Raw genomic sequence first — 16,013 nt, 5'->3', positions numbered from 1 at the left:
TTTTGTGGGAGCTTTCTCGGTTGAACGAATATATAAATATGCCTGCCCTTGATATTGCGACGGTCCTGAATCGCATAATGAAGGCACTTTGCGTTGATTTTTAAATGGCGTCAGAGTTGGGCGACAGAAGAAGCAGCACCAGCTGAAATTGAAATGCAAACAAAAGCCAGTTGGCATTGATTGGACATGGGCTCTGGTGTATTCTGGTTCCACACTTCCTTATCGCTACGCCGTATATTTCAACAAGTTGTCCAGCGGCCGTTGTGGGTGGTTTGCTATGGAGAGTTCCTTATGGGCACTAAACAAATATGGCCTTATTATTGTGGTCATGTGTGCTCGACGCTGCAAACTGCGTCATTTAATGTTCAACTCGATTCTAATGCGTAGAATCATTAATTGCCAAATATTCCCCGTATTCTTACTAATTCAAGCCTCTCCAGCCACCCAAAGATGGGCAGACGGGCCGGGTGCAGGTGCTGTCAAGCGTCAACAAAACAGTGCCCAGCAGTTTGGTTAAAAAAGATGAAGCTACCAAAAAACAGAGCCCAGCTGCGGACTGAGAGCAGGGTGACTGTTGGCTGTGGCTTGTGTGAGCTGGGGACTATCTGCCAAGCATAAATGTCAATATCATCAGGAGGCTCGGAAATTGCCGCAGGTCTTGTTGTGGCTTCCTCGTTTTGTCAGCTCACGTTAGGCCCATGTTTGTGTCGCAGGCCTAATGCTTGTGTAGATTAAAGATAAGGGCGACATAAAATACTGGCGTTTGGGCAATGCGCAAAGAATTTGCTTAGGCAAATTGCGTATATGTAATAAAATAATGCAGCTGTGGTTGTGGTGTGGCTAAATTTGATATCGGTCTTTCGGTAGGCCGACCGGTCCGAGCTCCACGCAGAGGCAGGTCTTAATTAATTGTTCAGGTGGCTCGCTCAACGTGGGACGTCAGCGAGTTAAAAGTTTTAATTTAGAATTTCCAAAACAGCAGCTGGTTGTGTCATAGAAAATAATAAATAACTCTCAAATGTTTCTGACTTGCATAGCTGTTCTTCGTGATTTTCACAGATTTCATACATACATCCAGCGTACGTAGAATTGTTGGGAAACGCAAAACGATGTTTAAATTTCCAAGCGCACATCCGTGTACTGCCAAGCGTTTCGGTATCTGTCATCAATGATTTAAACGAGTTTTCTAAATTGATTGTGCAATGTTTTAGTGAAAAATAAGTTTTGCCGTTAAAGTGATACATGATCGAACTAGTGGTATCCTGCACTCGCTTCCATTAAAGCTTAGAAAGACAAAAAATAGAGGGATAAAGATTTATATAGCAAGAAATGAATAAAGACATAAATATTGAGATTGACAATAGCAATGGCTAATGTTATAATAAATGAGCCGCTTCTTGTAAATGTATGGATTATATCCATATATATTCAGTGATAGAATAATTTTTGCATAAATGAGTAAAAGCAAGAGATCAAATTGGAACTGAAATATCAAGACGGGACTAAACTAAATTTTATTTTTATAAAGCTATAATTCAATTAAGTTTTTAGATTTTATGTCTAGGTCTTTCTTATTTTTTATGATATGTTTTATGCTTTATTGGATGAACAATTTTAAGAATTAATCGGAAACATTTCTACAATAAGTATATATATATATATATAAATATATATATATATATATATATTATATTGTTATATATATAGTGGGACTAGAATGAATTTATTGCTTAAACTTTTAGTTATGAATATTAAAAAGGGAGCTTAAAATACGCATATTAATAACTGCCCTTTGGCCATTTCAAATGGGCATAGGGTATAATGAATGAATGTGTCCGCGCAGATGTTGCGACTAATGTTTAGCTGTCCAGCTCTTGAGAACATTTCAACAACCACTTCAACCAAGTACAAATTTAGCATTAAAATTACATTTTTGTGGGAGCGCCGCCACACACACACACATTTATATATATGTATTTTTGTTCACATTGCAATTTGAAATAAAATTACGCATTTGCAGCTTTGGCCGACGGCCAGAGCTAAAAATGAAAAGGCAACCAAAGAAAAAAGGAAACAATTCGCTTTACCAATTTGCAGTGTTATTCAGCCTGTCATTCTGGTGTAGATGTTGTAGCTGCTGTAGTTGTTATTGCTGCTGCTGCTGGCCAACGCATTAATAAAACATAATTTCGCTTAAAAGTAATTTAAGCACTTTTATGTGTTTGCCAACGTCGTCGGTGCTGGTGTTGGCTGCTTTAGCGTTTGTTTTTCATTTCTATAATGGTCTGCACCTTTACGAGCCAGGTACGGGCAATAGTACAGGCCCGGGTCGCGCTCACTGGTCCGGCAACTGACTCACAAACACACACTCAAGCTAACGCACACACAAGCAAACACTTGCACACATAGACTGAAAATGCGTCCGCTTCGTGGCGCATGACTAACACTCGTTATGAGATTCATGGCCTACATGTGTTTGCTCCACGGCCTTGTAAATGGATACCGGGCGTGCTGTATGTGCCCTACGTGCTGGGCGCTTCGCTGGGCATGCCTGGGTAGTTGTAGCTGGTGGCTGTGTGCAGCCGCCAAAGCGTGCCCTTGAAGCCATTTTCTTATGTACTTACTTATAAACGGATCTTTTTTTCTGCCACCGGGTGCTGTTGTTGGGTAGGTTGTTGTCCCGGCCTGGGCTGCCGGATGTCCAGATAAAATGTTCAAAACGGGAAGCTTGCTACCCGCAGCGCCGAGGCACTTGCTTGTTTTAACCATTACATTGGCTACTTTTGTCGACCATGTACACAGCTCTAGTTGCTGGTCGTTAGTTGTCCGTTGTGTGTGCGTGACAGACATACGGACTGGCTATTTTCTTTGATATTTTTATTTTTAAAATCTGATTTCATTTTACAGTGATAAAAATATTAAATTGAAAAATAACGAAAGCGTCCACAGATAATAAGTAGTTACAAATTGTTTTACCCCACTTGAAAGTGCCAAATTTAACGACTAGAGCAAACGCAAACAATAATAAAATATGCACAATATAATTATTATCATCTCGTTAAAGCTAATTTAGCCACTTGCAAGGAAACTTTTAAGCTCCTTACAGACTTTCATTTCACATAGTGAGCAACTATCCGATAAGCGCTTATTTAAAATAACAATGGATAATTTTCTTAGATATATGGCCAAACTAGAGGCCACTTATCTGTGCAAAGGCAACCTTGGAACAGCAGCTTAAGTTTATTTAGGCCAGCTGAATAACTTACATACTCGTATATCCGCTGCGATTTGGTTCGCATAAAAACAATAGCTTAAATACTTATATATATACATATATACATATAAATATATATATTTATATATTTTTTTCTTCATGAATTTCGCACCCGACAGTTTTATTCAAGGACCGCACAGGCCACTTCGTTGCCAAAGACGACCATTTTTCTTGTGTCCTTTATTGCTGTAGTCGCTCCTGGCTCCCTATTTTTGCCTTCCCACTGTGTCCGCTACATATTTAAATTTCACGCGCGCATACACAGGCAAGGATAAACGGGATTTATACCCACTAATGCCTGTGATTTGTTCTATAAAATTACTTTATGCCGCCGAGACATTGCCTGCAGACCCTACTTTGTGTAGCTCCCACACAGCTCTTGCCCATAACCAAGCGTAAACCCCATTTCTGTTATACAGCAAAATACAAAAGTAAAGCCTAAATTTGCTAAACGAATATTTTGCCAACATGACGACTTATGCCTTCATCCTTTTCCTTGCTTAAACAAAGCTGCATAAAGTTTTTTCCTGTTCGTTTTGTGGCTCACCAGTGTGTGTGCGTATGGGTGTGCTGAGCTATATTTGTTGTATATTGAAAACATTTGCTTAGGCGCTGTGTGTGTTCCTTTTTCAACCCACAACAATCACATCGTATAGTTTTCATCAAGCTTTCACACACCGCATGAACAAGTCAATTAGAAATTATGCTTGTTCTAATTATGATTCACGTGAGTGAAGCACTAAACATTGCTTCCTACCACACGGACACTAAAAAGATACTGCGTCAATCAGATGACAGCAATCTACATGAATACTGTGGTAATAGCTACCAGTCAGTCAGTCCGGCAGTCAATCAGCCAGATGGCTGGAGTCTGTTGAACTTCTGTAGAATGTGCGGTTGTATTTCGTCTGCCAATCAACCGTAATGATTGAACATAATATTGATAACCAGCCGTTTGTGTGGTCTACTACGACATGGCTAACTGGCAGCTGGACAGACCAACAGACAGCTGACCACTCAAAGTTGAGGATTATAATTGCGTTCTGAGTTGTCACTGCAGCAGGCCTGTCGTGTCTTCATCGACAAACCCACAGAAAGAGCGGCAACCTGAACGACTGACCGATCAACCACAATTCTGGTGTGTTCTCTGCCATGTGAGTGCTCTTACTCAGAATCATAGTTTTTCATTATGGCTCTTGGGCCAAACACCGTGAGAGCTGTGACCACAGCTGCCAACGTGAGATATTGATTTAGCAATCAATTGAAAACATGAATATTATCGAAGAGAAAATGTTTTTTTCTGCTGTGCCGTTCGCATCTTCTACCCACACAAATCATTGTTTTTCATAATATATTTTTTTTTGTTTTTCTGCAATAATTTATTTATTGTATGCCAATTAGTGCTTAACCAGTCCACAGGCTATTACGGAAAGATTTGACGTTGGCTGATAGATTATATTGCTAACTGCTAACAGAACGATTTGTGAGTAAGTTTAACTTTGAAACAGCTTATGGACCCACTTGAGCTATTCTCTAGGGCGTCACAGCATCAAGCATTCTTAGCCTATCTAATTTTGAACCTAATCCGACACAAAATATGGGACTCCAATGGCTGTAACATTTTAGCTCTCATTTGGCTTATACAAAATTTGGCAGATTTTGTTCGCTTCGCATATTGTGTCGCTCCTTAAATTAATTTTCCGTTTGAAGATTTCAATTTCCACGGCATATCAAAAATGGTAATGTAGTTGTTCATGTCGAAGCATAGCCGAGCTTGCCAGCGGGCAACAGTTGCAGCAGGTTGTTGTTGTGGGCACAACACGCCCACTCCCGCCTTGATTAATGCTGATTGATTGATTATTTGCGTTTTGCTGACATGCTGCACGCTTTATTGTCGCTCGACTCGTGGAAAATCATCAATTTCCGCTTGTAGAACACGTACACCACGTACAGCAAAACGTTGGCGCTGTCGTTGTCAAAGTGAGCTCATTTTTTTCAGTTTTTTACTTCTTCTTGTACTCAGTGAGCAACAAGCAGGCAGCCTGCCGAAGCAGGGTAAGCGTGTCAGTGTAATGAATATTTTCTGTTGCTGGCAGGCTGCAAAACAATTATTGCGGCTGGTCAACATCTTGGCAGTGAACGTGTTGTAAAGTTTCCTTTCCTTGCCTTTCTGTATTTTTGTAAATTTCACATAAACAAGTATTGGACATTTGCCAGGCGGGTCATAAAAATTTGATGTTGAAAGCGGCGACGTTGATGCCAAGTATTCGACATTATAAAGGCAGACGTTAGCGAAAAGTCAGTCAATTCGGATTTCAGGTCGTGTCAGGACTGTCTGCTCTTTAGCCCAGCAGCTAGGTGTGAGCTACGCGGATCGATTGGAAGCTGCTGCTTGGCTGCCGAGTCTTGGCCAGCTGTATATGATTGAATTTTCGTGAATTACGGCTCGTTAGCGTCACGAACACGTACATATACAACCACCCATCCACACATGAACGCCCAGACGTCCCGCTGATGGCAATGTCACAAAACCAATGAAACCGTAGCATGTTCACAGTGTATTGCAACAAGTTGCCAACCAGAAAGGCAACAACGTTACCATATTTGACGTCCTGCCTGCGTGTCCGTCGCCTCGCCTCATGCACTTGACGTGCTTCATTTCATTTGGTTTTCTTGTTTTCCGCTTTTCCATATTTTTCGCGCGGCCTGACACGTTTTTTACTTACTCAGTCGTTGACATTTTGCGTGACTGACGACAGCCGCGTGGTGTGAATAAATGAAAATGAAATTGGCGCCACTTTGTAGGCCGACCCCCGCGAATAGGGCAATGTGTTTGCCATTTACCATTTGGTGTCTTAATTATGATTGGAATTGAACGCGCTGTTCGCTGCAACATAGCCAATTAATTTATCGATTTCTATCAGCCAATTTCCAAATTGTTGCCACTGCCCAGTCAGTGCCGGCTTACCACTGCGCTGCACACACCCATTTAATACTTCAGAGTGTCGCGTTTTCTATTCAAATTTTAATATTTTTTCTTATAAAATCAATATTTACTTAGTTAAGTAGATTAAATGGCATTATGTGTATTATGTAAAAATGTAAATGTAATTTACCAAGTCATTTTGGTTAGCATATTATCGGATGCATTTAAAAGTAATTGGCTGATTCATTAATTATGAATGAAAAAATATGAAGTATTTATTTTCAAAGTGCTTGCACTTTTTACATAAGAGTGCTTGAGCCGGTGTAGCCCAGGCAAGCTTCAGAAAAAAATGTCGATAAAGTTCATTCAGAGACGGGAGAAGGTGTTGACATTGCAGGCACCCCAGTAACAGAAGGCTTTTTGGTATGCGCGCGAAAAATATCTCATGTGCACTTTGGCAAACAAATTAAGATTTATTGAGCTGGTTGGAGGTTGTGTTCGTGGGCGCACCCCATTAACCGACAATTAAGGCGTCGGCTCTCGGTGTTGCTTTTATTCCTGTTGCTGTTGTTGTTTGAACCGTACTGGGCACACTCAAAATGGTCTGCGTATTTGGAAATGTTTTCTTCCTTTCGTTTGCACCTTTTAATGGCTTTTCAATTAAGCCTCAATTGAGCATTACTCGATGTGGTCATTCTTTGGTGCGGCATTGCTCAGACAGTTCATTTGCGTATATTATAATTGGAAATTTCTCTTCTGTGTTTTCCCAGATGGACAATCGGACGTGGATGTGCAATTAGTAGTGCCGAGGTATGTGGAGCGAGGATCAAGTGTCACATTCAAGTGCAAGCATAACGTAATACCGGAAATATTATTCAAGGTAAGTACTTACTCTAATAGTTTTTAAATAAGGTAGCATTTCTCTGATGAATGTGACTCCCACGTAGGAAACTTGAAATTGAAATCGTTCGCCTTGCGCTACATTGTGTAGAAAGTTTGTGGCTCTGACAAGAGCTAACCCAATCAGTGGCAGGTGCTGCACAAAGTGCATATTGCTTGTGCGGCCACAGACACAAATGTCAGTAAGTGCAGTAGTCGGAAAAACTTTCAATCAAAGAGCGGCTCATCAAGCCTTGCCCATTGCCCCCATCACGACCTTCTCACTTCCGTCTTAGTTTCAGTTACAGTTGCGACAATTAATTTCACTTCAACTCTCTTATTACTGTCACGAAACATCAAGGGACACGCACAGGCACACGCCATACGTCCCTAAAGGCAACGCCTTTGAATTTATGGCAAATGAGTTGCTTAGTTTTCTTGCTCAGAACTTTCTGCTACTACAAATCGTGGAATACAAATTCAAGGCCAAGCGTAAGCACCAGCTCCGACGGCGCTCGCGGCAGAGACTACTCACGATGTGAAGGTGGAGCTGGAGGTTGTGCTTGAGTTTGTCGTTTTATTCATTCTAAGTACCATAAAAGCGTACAAATTTTATGGCGCAAAAATGCCACGAAGTTGAGTGCTTTAGCACACAATATATTGATTTTCTCTCCTTTGCTTTCCATTCACTTTCTTTTTTGCGCAAAGCAGCCGCAGTTGCTTTGAATAGTTTTCAGCTATTAATTCAAACTTTTTCTTTAGTAAAAGAAAATAAGCATTTTAAATTAAAGTTTAGATTTCGCGAGGTCTTCCATATATTTTATTTTTTTAGTGAAGTAATAGATAGACTAAATAATAAAGGAGTCACAATCCATAAGAGTAAATTATTCGGCAACACAAACCGTTAACAGAACTTTACCTCTTCTTGTTGTCTATCATAAACTATTGTCAAAATATTTTCTTCAAACTATTTATAACGCTAGACCACGAAATTTAGCTAATAATTTAATCACACGATTTGTAAAACAGTCGATAATCGCTTTTTGTTTTACACCTGTCTTTAGATACTTAAATTTCGACAAATTACATTCCCTGAATTATAGATTTGCTGCTACCTAACTATGATTTCTTTCAAGCAATTATTCCTATATTCCTATTCCTTCTATAACATATCAAAACGTAATAAAAGCTGATTAAACAGAAAACGGTGAAATTACGGTTGAGTTAAAGACTATTTCACAAAAATAAATTTTTACATTTTTCAACTGCAAATTTTTATTATAAAGTTAATATAATTGATAAATTGAGCACATCAATTAGCTTTCAAATAGTTGGTAATTTAATAAATTACTTTGTATTGCATTTTATCATTATCTGTAAATGTTAATATATGTCGCACTGACGCTACTTTCATTATCGCCATCCTTGTGCCAATTGACATATTTATAATGCATATTTGCCTACACCTGCTTACCAGTATGAATGGGACGGTACATTTGTACAATTAGGAAAAGTTGCCGTGTTTACATGTAGACATTATTTTATTTGGTCAGTTGGCCGCTCTGTGAATACTGCTGCTTGGCAATGGCTAATTAGTATAATTGACTATATAACGGAGTTCGCCGGCTACACGGCTTCATGCCGCCAACTGATTTTGATTCGAATTGTTGCACGAAGCGTGGCAAATTGTGTGGAAGTGGCACTAAAAAGGCAATTAAAACGCAAATGCGAACACGGTTACCCATGGAATTGAAGTTGGCTCAGTGGCACGGCTTACACATGCTGAAGCATACTTTCGGGTGTACAAAAGCATCGCGAAAAAATATAAATTAAATAAACTAATTACGTTGTGAATGGCAGGCTGGCTGGCAGTCTGGCAGTCCAGCTGGCAGCCTGGCAGGCTGACTGACTGGCAAGCTTACTGGCAGGTCGTCAGTATGGGCCAACGGGCCCAGCTCAGACCAGACCACATAAATGAGCTTTTGATTTGCCGACTGAGTACAAAAATAAGCGGGCTAATGAACACACACAAAATATGTACAAAGTCAGACCATGGCACTGCGGACACGTCAAAACCAGCACATGCCAAACTCATGCCTGGCTAAACAACAACAATTCAAACAATACTGGGATAGTTGTCCCTGTGGATTTGGTATAGGGCCATCACATGCAGAACCATCGACAGACACTGTGGAATTCAGGAGCGCGGTTTTGATTACTTTGCGATACGCACTCCGGTTATTATTATGGCTGTGGCCGAAAAGTTCATGTCATATCAAGGGAGACTGTTTCAAAAATTTCCACAAGTGGCTGATAAAATTTGATGGGCATTCGGAGCAGTCGCTAGAACGTGGCTATGTGCGGCCGAATGGTTCAGTGGTTGCCTGATAATGTTTGCTTTGTCTCGAAAAAACAGGGCCCTATGCCAGGAGTATGTGAGCTTTATCGATTGCCATGACAAAGAACACATGCATGACGACATTTCCTGTCCAAATTATGCGTACGCCGCAGGCAAAGTTGCATGCAATCAATGCAATTAGTTGGGAAACATGTCAGTCAAACAAATTGTTGCGCTTCACATCAGAGCTTCGGGCGTTACATTTCATATAAGCATAACTGCTGAATGCGTCACTTAAATTTAGTTGTCGAATTATTGCACAAGTTTATTTATTATATGAAGTGCAATAAATAAATATTGCTCATATCGAAAAACTCGTTTTCCATATTTCCGAGCCCTAAAGGGTTGCCTCACGCTCTGTCGCTTGCACCATACTAAGAACTTTTGCTCAGTCGTAAGTTATGAATGCAAATTTATTTTTATTTACATTAAGCTTTTTATTTGCAATGCTGCTTTAAGCCCGTGCAAGTCCCTTATGCATTGGCATAACTTTTTCAGTTATATTCCAGCATTTATGTTGCTCTCACAGATCTCGTTTTTAATTACGCTTCCACCACGTCCCACAAGGACCACAGTAAACACGAGCATCACTGCGCAGCATACATACATGGCAACTCGTCCCCTTCGAGCTGGCTGCTAGTGACATTTGCTTGTGGCATTTCAATAAAGCATTCTATTATTTGCAGTTTTACAGCTTAACGCGCATTTTAATTGTCGCTGCAAAAAGTTTGTGCAACTTGTTGCAAAGTTAAATTGCATTCCATTTGTATTTTTATGCTTTCATTTAATTTTGCATTTATCATTTGTCCAATAGCGGTATATATGCCAGCTGGCATTAAATTACATACAATACACTGCGAGAGTCAAGGGCTGACACAGTGTCTCGCATTCAAATTGAGGCAGCTACTCAATCAATGTCACCATCAGCCTGGCAACAACATTACTGTTACGCATCAGTATTTTAATAATACCATATATATTTGTTTGATTGCAGGTGACATGGCTCAAGGTGGAGAAGGGCAAGTTTTTCGAGTTCATAAACGGCCGCAATCCGCCGTTCCGTAATTCAACTATTGAAGGAGCCGAAATTGATGTAAGTAATCATAAATTGACATGAGGTGGAAAAGAGGACATGTCGGGCCAAAATATAAATACTCTGGCATGTTTAATAAATAAGTACATAATGACTCTGTTTCCAATCGTAGTTTTGATTACACGACTTATTACTCGTACCACATACTAATTTACTGTGTATATACAATACATTAACAACTGCTGCGATTTCATAAATCAATTTAAAAGGCAAAATTCAGACCTATTTTTCTTTTCAATAAACCTTGATTTCTGTTCAATTCAATTTACATTAATTGAAGTTTGAGTATACAGCCTTGCCTTTAGGCAACTGAGCTTTTGTTATAAGTAAGTTACAGTATATGTAATAATATATTAGAGTAATTAGTTATTAACAAAAACACATACAAAATAAATTAAATAAACAGAGATTTAATTTTAATATAATATCCGCAAATTTTCATTTCATTTTTCATTTCATTTTTGAAAATCTACTTAAACCAAATTAAAATTATAAAATTACTAAGTTTGCACATTTATTATCCATTGCTAGTCATTTACCTATATCCGTCTCTAATAATCTTAGGTGTAATTATTATTCTGTCAAATACCATCCATCAATTATCCTTCAAGGCCAATAACAACGCAATTAAATAAATAATTGTTGATTAAGTTCCATTAAAAGTCATAATATAATTTGAAGCCCCTAATAGCAACTTGGAAAATTAAATTAATTTTCATGCGTTGATGTATAAATTAACATTGCATCAGATTAAGTACGATTGGCTAATAAGTCAATGCTTTTAAAATTTAAAAGAGTATATTAGTTTTACAATTAAATGACTTTTGTGGCGCAGTCATAATCAGTCACAAATTAAACAGACCGAATAAACAATATTAAATGCATAATATTCGTGTCACTATATTTTTATAGAATAAGAAATATTCTCTGTAAATATAATTCCATGACAAATATTATTTAGCAAGTAAGACAATAGTACTTTATATATACTTTATATATATAGCTGTATGTTCCAAGAGTACAGAGTAATGCATTTTTCTTCCTCTATTTTACAGTGGGAAAACTCGAACGAAACTCAAGTGACATTGAAAGATGTGCAGTTTGATCTGTCTGGCCAATTTTACTGTGAGGTCTCAACGGACACGCCCATCTTTACCAAAGCCAGCGCTGATGAGCTAATGAGCGTTTTCTGTGCGTAGCAAATGCCAAACCAATTTGAGTTAGCTGATACTAATTGCTGTCCCCATCTTGTAATGACTTTACAGTGCCGCAGACAGGACCACCCACCATCAAGTTCCGAAAACGTACACCCTTTGCCGTTGGCGAGAAACTGTTCGCCCTGTGCAACACGACTCGAGGGCGGCCCGCTCCGCATATTACATGGTTAATCAATGGCAAGAAGGTGCGTATACGTAAACCTAAGATTTATCTATAAAAATTCACAATAGTCGGCGAATCGTTCACAATCAAATTATTATGGAGAATGGAGCAATCTGACCACACCTATAGTGTGGCCAGAACTGCAGCCTGCGCTTAAGTGTAGATATGGAATGGCTGTCATGGGACGTCGGTATGTCAGTGGAGCTGCATTAAGATTAACATCATTTTAAGCCATTTTATAATTATGGCCTACATGCGCGGCTCATGGAGCTTTTATTTTAATTACCCAGACCAAGACCCAGAAACCCTGCTCCTGTGTGGGTCAGCCACAGCATGCACAACAGAGCCAGCAGCAGCAGCTGTTCCTCGCCGACAACAACAACAGTAGTTAAGGGAAAAGGAAATGAAATATAAATAAATTTATTATATCTGCCGTTGGCGCACAGAATATGGTAAACTCTAAAATGAAATTTATTCATAAACGCGCTGCCCAGCCACCATCTGACCGCGCTTTGTATTGCCGTGGCTTGCGAGAGGGCAGGGGCTGTTGTGATGAGGGTATGAGATATTTGGACGCTCGATCCATTTTTAATTTACAGTTGTATTCAAAAGTTTGACATTCAAATGACTTTCATTCGCACTTACATGTTGCGACCCAAAAATTTGATGTCGTTTCTAACCCAACCATCGCTCTATACTGACAGGTCGAGGAGAAATTCATTCGCACACATCATGTTCACTCGTTCAACGGCAAGCATCAGCGTCGCACACAGCAGCAGCCGACATCTCTGACTCAACAGCAGTTGCAGCAGTACTACCAGCAGCAATACTACAACCAATATCAACCTCAGTATCACGTGCCCCACTATATCGATCGCTACGACAAGAGCCTCCGCTGGGGCGGTTCTCGTCCAATTGGTAAGTAAAACACTTTTGCAGCCAAAGATTTCAATAATTTTATTGATTCGAGATAGAGATTGTGGATGCTTAATAGAGATTTATTAAAATACGGAATCTATTTAATTTATTTAATTCCGAAATAAATGTCTGAATTGCAGCAATGGAGAGACAAAATACTAATGTACACAGTCTAAATGTGTTAGTTTCTCCCACTGTAAAGGCACAGTTGTCGACAAATTTCTATTGCCTGGAAGACAATGTTTTATATTTATAATTTAGTATACAAAATGTTTGTAAATGTTAAATTGAACATATTTTCTTTGTCTGACTTGAACGACTGAATAGGCCTTTATCAAAGTTCTCAGCTTCTTCAACTTATATAAGTTGTTTTAGTTAGTTTAATTTATCGTCTAACTGAATAGGGTATTCTGTTCACACTTTGATAACTGCACACAGAATAAGCAATTAAGCAATTGTTTTGAGTTTGTCAGTGAGTGCGGCGCCAGCTGCAACGTTTACTTTAATTAGGACAATTTTGAATGCTTTGTTATTGCAGATGAATTCTCACAGTATGCGCCACATCACGGACACGACGGTCATGGACATCATGGCAGCCTTGGCAATATGCACAACAATCCGTTCGGTATGCTGGCCAATTATCATGACATCGGCGAGATACACGAGATACACCAACGCAACTATGATATAAGCAAGAAGCAGATGGAGCTGAAAAAGCAGCAGATGGAGTTGAAAAAACACAGGTTAGTCTACACCGGCCCCATTAATCAACCCAATCCTACCCTTGAGGATGCTTGGCATAAGCTGAATTTTATTTATGAGCTTTACAAATTAAAACGCAGCAACTTTTAGCCGTCAGCTAAGCAGACGAGCTGTTTCTAAAAGTATGCAATGTGCAAAGTTGGTCACCCTTCCACCTTTGCCACAACCGACCGTGTCAAAGACCCCGTCGCCCTTTGCTGGGTTGCCGAGACAGCTGCTCAGTGCCCAGCGCAAACTTTTCATATTCTTATCAATTTTCCCAGGTTGCGTGTGTGGCGTGTTTATTAAAGTTTTCTTATCTATGGACTAAAAGGATTTGGCTTATGCATGTGCCGCGATGTTGGCACATTGTTAAAAGCGCTTGCCGGGCTGCTTGGTGCTTAGCTCCGTTTGCCTTTTATTGTGGCGGGTATACAAAAAATCCAGAGCCCTAGCGTTACGCTGCCGTTTCGCCACCGTGTTGCTGCCTGGAAATGTTTATGTGGTGCGATTGGAAGTGAAACGTAAATGAATGCAATAAATTATTTACGCTCACCTGTGATATTAAAAATCAAGAAGGAAAACTTTTCCAATATACCAACTTTTTTAGCTCAACTTTCAAAGCCATGGGCATGCGTATGTGCTGAAGTGTGTGCACGGGAAGACGTGCATATGTGCGGGCCTATCTGTGTGTGTGAGTGTGTGTGTGGCGCTAGTTTAATGACAGGCAGCGCCACAATTCGTACCTGCTGCTGTTGCTCTTTGAAGTTGTGAGGTCGTGCGTCGCACTCGCATACTTACTACACATAAGCCACGTGGCGGGCATTTACGTCGGTTACCTGCAAAGTGGCCCTGACATAAAGAGCAGTGGTAAAGCAGTAAACCAGGCCACGACAGGTGTAAGACAATAACTCACAAGTAAAATGTTCTTGGACTCTAATGCTATACTAGCTAGCTATTGACAATTGTCAATTGAGACGGTCGAAACTTAAATCGAATATTTTTAAATTCAATTTTTCACAGAATATTTCATAGCCACCTTTGAAAAGCTTTTAGCGCAATTGGCTGGCAATTGTTGCCTTCAGCTGCGATTTATCATTTCCCAAATGTGTGTGCTTGGCGCTTGTGCATGTATGTGTTACGACTTGGAGAAACTACTTGGTTAATTTATCCGCAAGTGGAAACCATGATTAGCTATGGCGCCATTTCCTTGCCTGCTAATTGCGTTGGCAACGAGCAAAAGCAAAAACACTTTATAAATAATTTGCCGCAGCTCAAAATGAAACGCGTACGTGAGTCAATGTATGTGGGAAGAACTAATTTTGCTGAAAACTTAATGTTAATAAGCAATAATTTATATCCAAAGTGCACGAGAACGTTCCCGGAAGAGCATAAGCCAGGTGGCACGGGTGCGAGTTAACTCCGATGTGCCTGACCTGCAGCTTTTAAGGCCTTGAAACTACTCAGTGGATACAGGGTGCTGCATAAGAGACTGAAAAGAAAATAACTAAAAAAGTACATTTAAAACTCAATTTATTTCGTATATAGATTTGTCTATATAAATTTTCTTAATCTAAATTCTTTTCACATACTCACGAGATACATGTGAAATACAGTTTAAATTTGATCAATCTTGCGCATGATTATATGTACATTGTGAAGCACCCTGTATTGGTTTTATTCATGACTTCTGTTACAGGCTGCGCACTATTTACGTATATGTGTACAACTGTGGGCGTAATTGCAGACGCGCCCACTATTAAAACTTGGCGAATATTTATGCAGCACTCCAGCACGAAGTAAAAAAACTATAAAAAATGCGCAAGCAACAACTAGCAACAGCAGCAACAGAAGGTAGCAAGTAACGGTCACGTTTTTGTTTACAGTAGTGTGCATAAATTTCTCTCTGTGCATATACATGTGGGCGTGACGTACACTGGAATGTTTATTAAGTTCATGCTTAATATACTGAGCAACTCACATGCCTGACTGTGTAAGTGCGTGTGTTGTGTGTGTTACTATGCATGTGATTTTATGCAAATAGAATGCCAATGTTTGCTATAAAGTCCCGAACTGCGACCTTGCAGCATTTATGAACTGCATTACGTATGCGCCATGTGCGCCGTTGGCCATGCTACGTAATTAACCGCTAAATTTGATTAAGTGATTGCCACAATCAAGTTTAAGAGCAACAGAAATTAACTGGTCTTTGTGTTGCATCGCCCTATTAAACAGCTTTGTGAATGCCTGCCATTTGATTCAAATTTTGCTCAGCTGCTTGAGCTGCAATGCGTTTAAAGAGTACAGAAGAATGTAAAGAATTGTAACTATAAAAACACAAAAATAACAAGAGCAGCAACAGCTATAAAAGGCATAACACGTAGTGCTGAATGTACACTTGTGC

At 39.6% G+C, this 16,013-nt stretch overlaps 1 protein-coding gene and 1 long non-coding RNA gene across 4 annotated transcripts in view; one reads left to right on the top strand and one right to left on the bottom strand.

Annotated features, from left to right (window-relative positions):
* Window positions 1-16,013, top strand: part of LOC111595531 — a 38,132-nt gene that overhangs the window by 10,643 nt on the left and 11,476 nt on the right. The window contains exons 2-8 of one of the 3 annotated variants that reach the window (XM_023309332.2): window positions 6,971-7,080; window positions 10,472-10,570; window positions 11,626-11,761; window positions 11,836-11,972; window positions 12,655-12,868; window positions 13,407-13,611; window positions 13,894-13,963. In XM_023309332.2, the coding sequence (XP_023165100.1) occupies window positions 6,971-7,080; window positions 10,472-10,570; window positions 11,626-11,761; window positions 11,836-11,972; window positions 12,655-12,868; window positions 13,407-13,611; window positions 13,894-13,918 (926 nt within the window). In that variant the 3' untranslated portion in view covers window positions 13,919-13,963. Of the gene's footprint in view, window positions 1-6,842; window positions 6,902-6,970; window positions 7,081-10,471; window positions 10,571-11,625; window positions 11,762-11,835; window positions 11,973-12,654; window positions 12,869-13,406; window positions 13,612-13,893; window positions 13,964-16,013 lie in introns of those variants that run through there. The other 2 variants (XM_023309324.2, XM_023309317.2) reach the window with 2 other exon arrangements.
* On the bottom strand, window positions 14,018-14,588 carry LOC111595551. Its single transcript, XR_002751194.2, has 3 exons — window positions 14,526-14,588; window positions 14,166-14,461; window positions 14,018-14,097 (listed from the first exon to the last, which is right to left on the bottom strand). It is a non-coding gene; the product is annotated as an uncharacterized LOC111595551 (long non-coding RNA).

The sequence above is a fragment of the Drosophila hydei genome, unplaced genomic scaffold (genome assembly GCF_003285905.1).
Source record: "Drosophila hydei strain 15085-1641.00,03,60 unplaced genomic scaffold, DhydRS2 tig00000063-arrow-pilon, whole genome shotgun sequence".
NCBI lineage: Eukaryota > Metazoa > Arthropoda > Insecta > Diptera > Drosophilidae > Drosophila > Drosophila hydei.
This window is presented reverse-complemented; position numbering and strand designations above follow the sequence as displayed.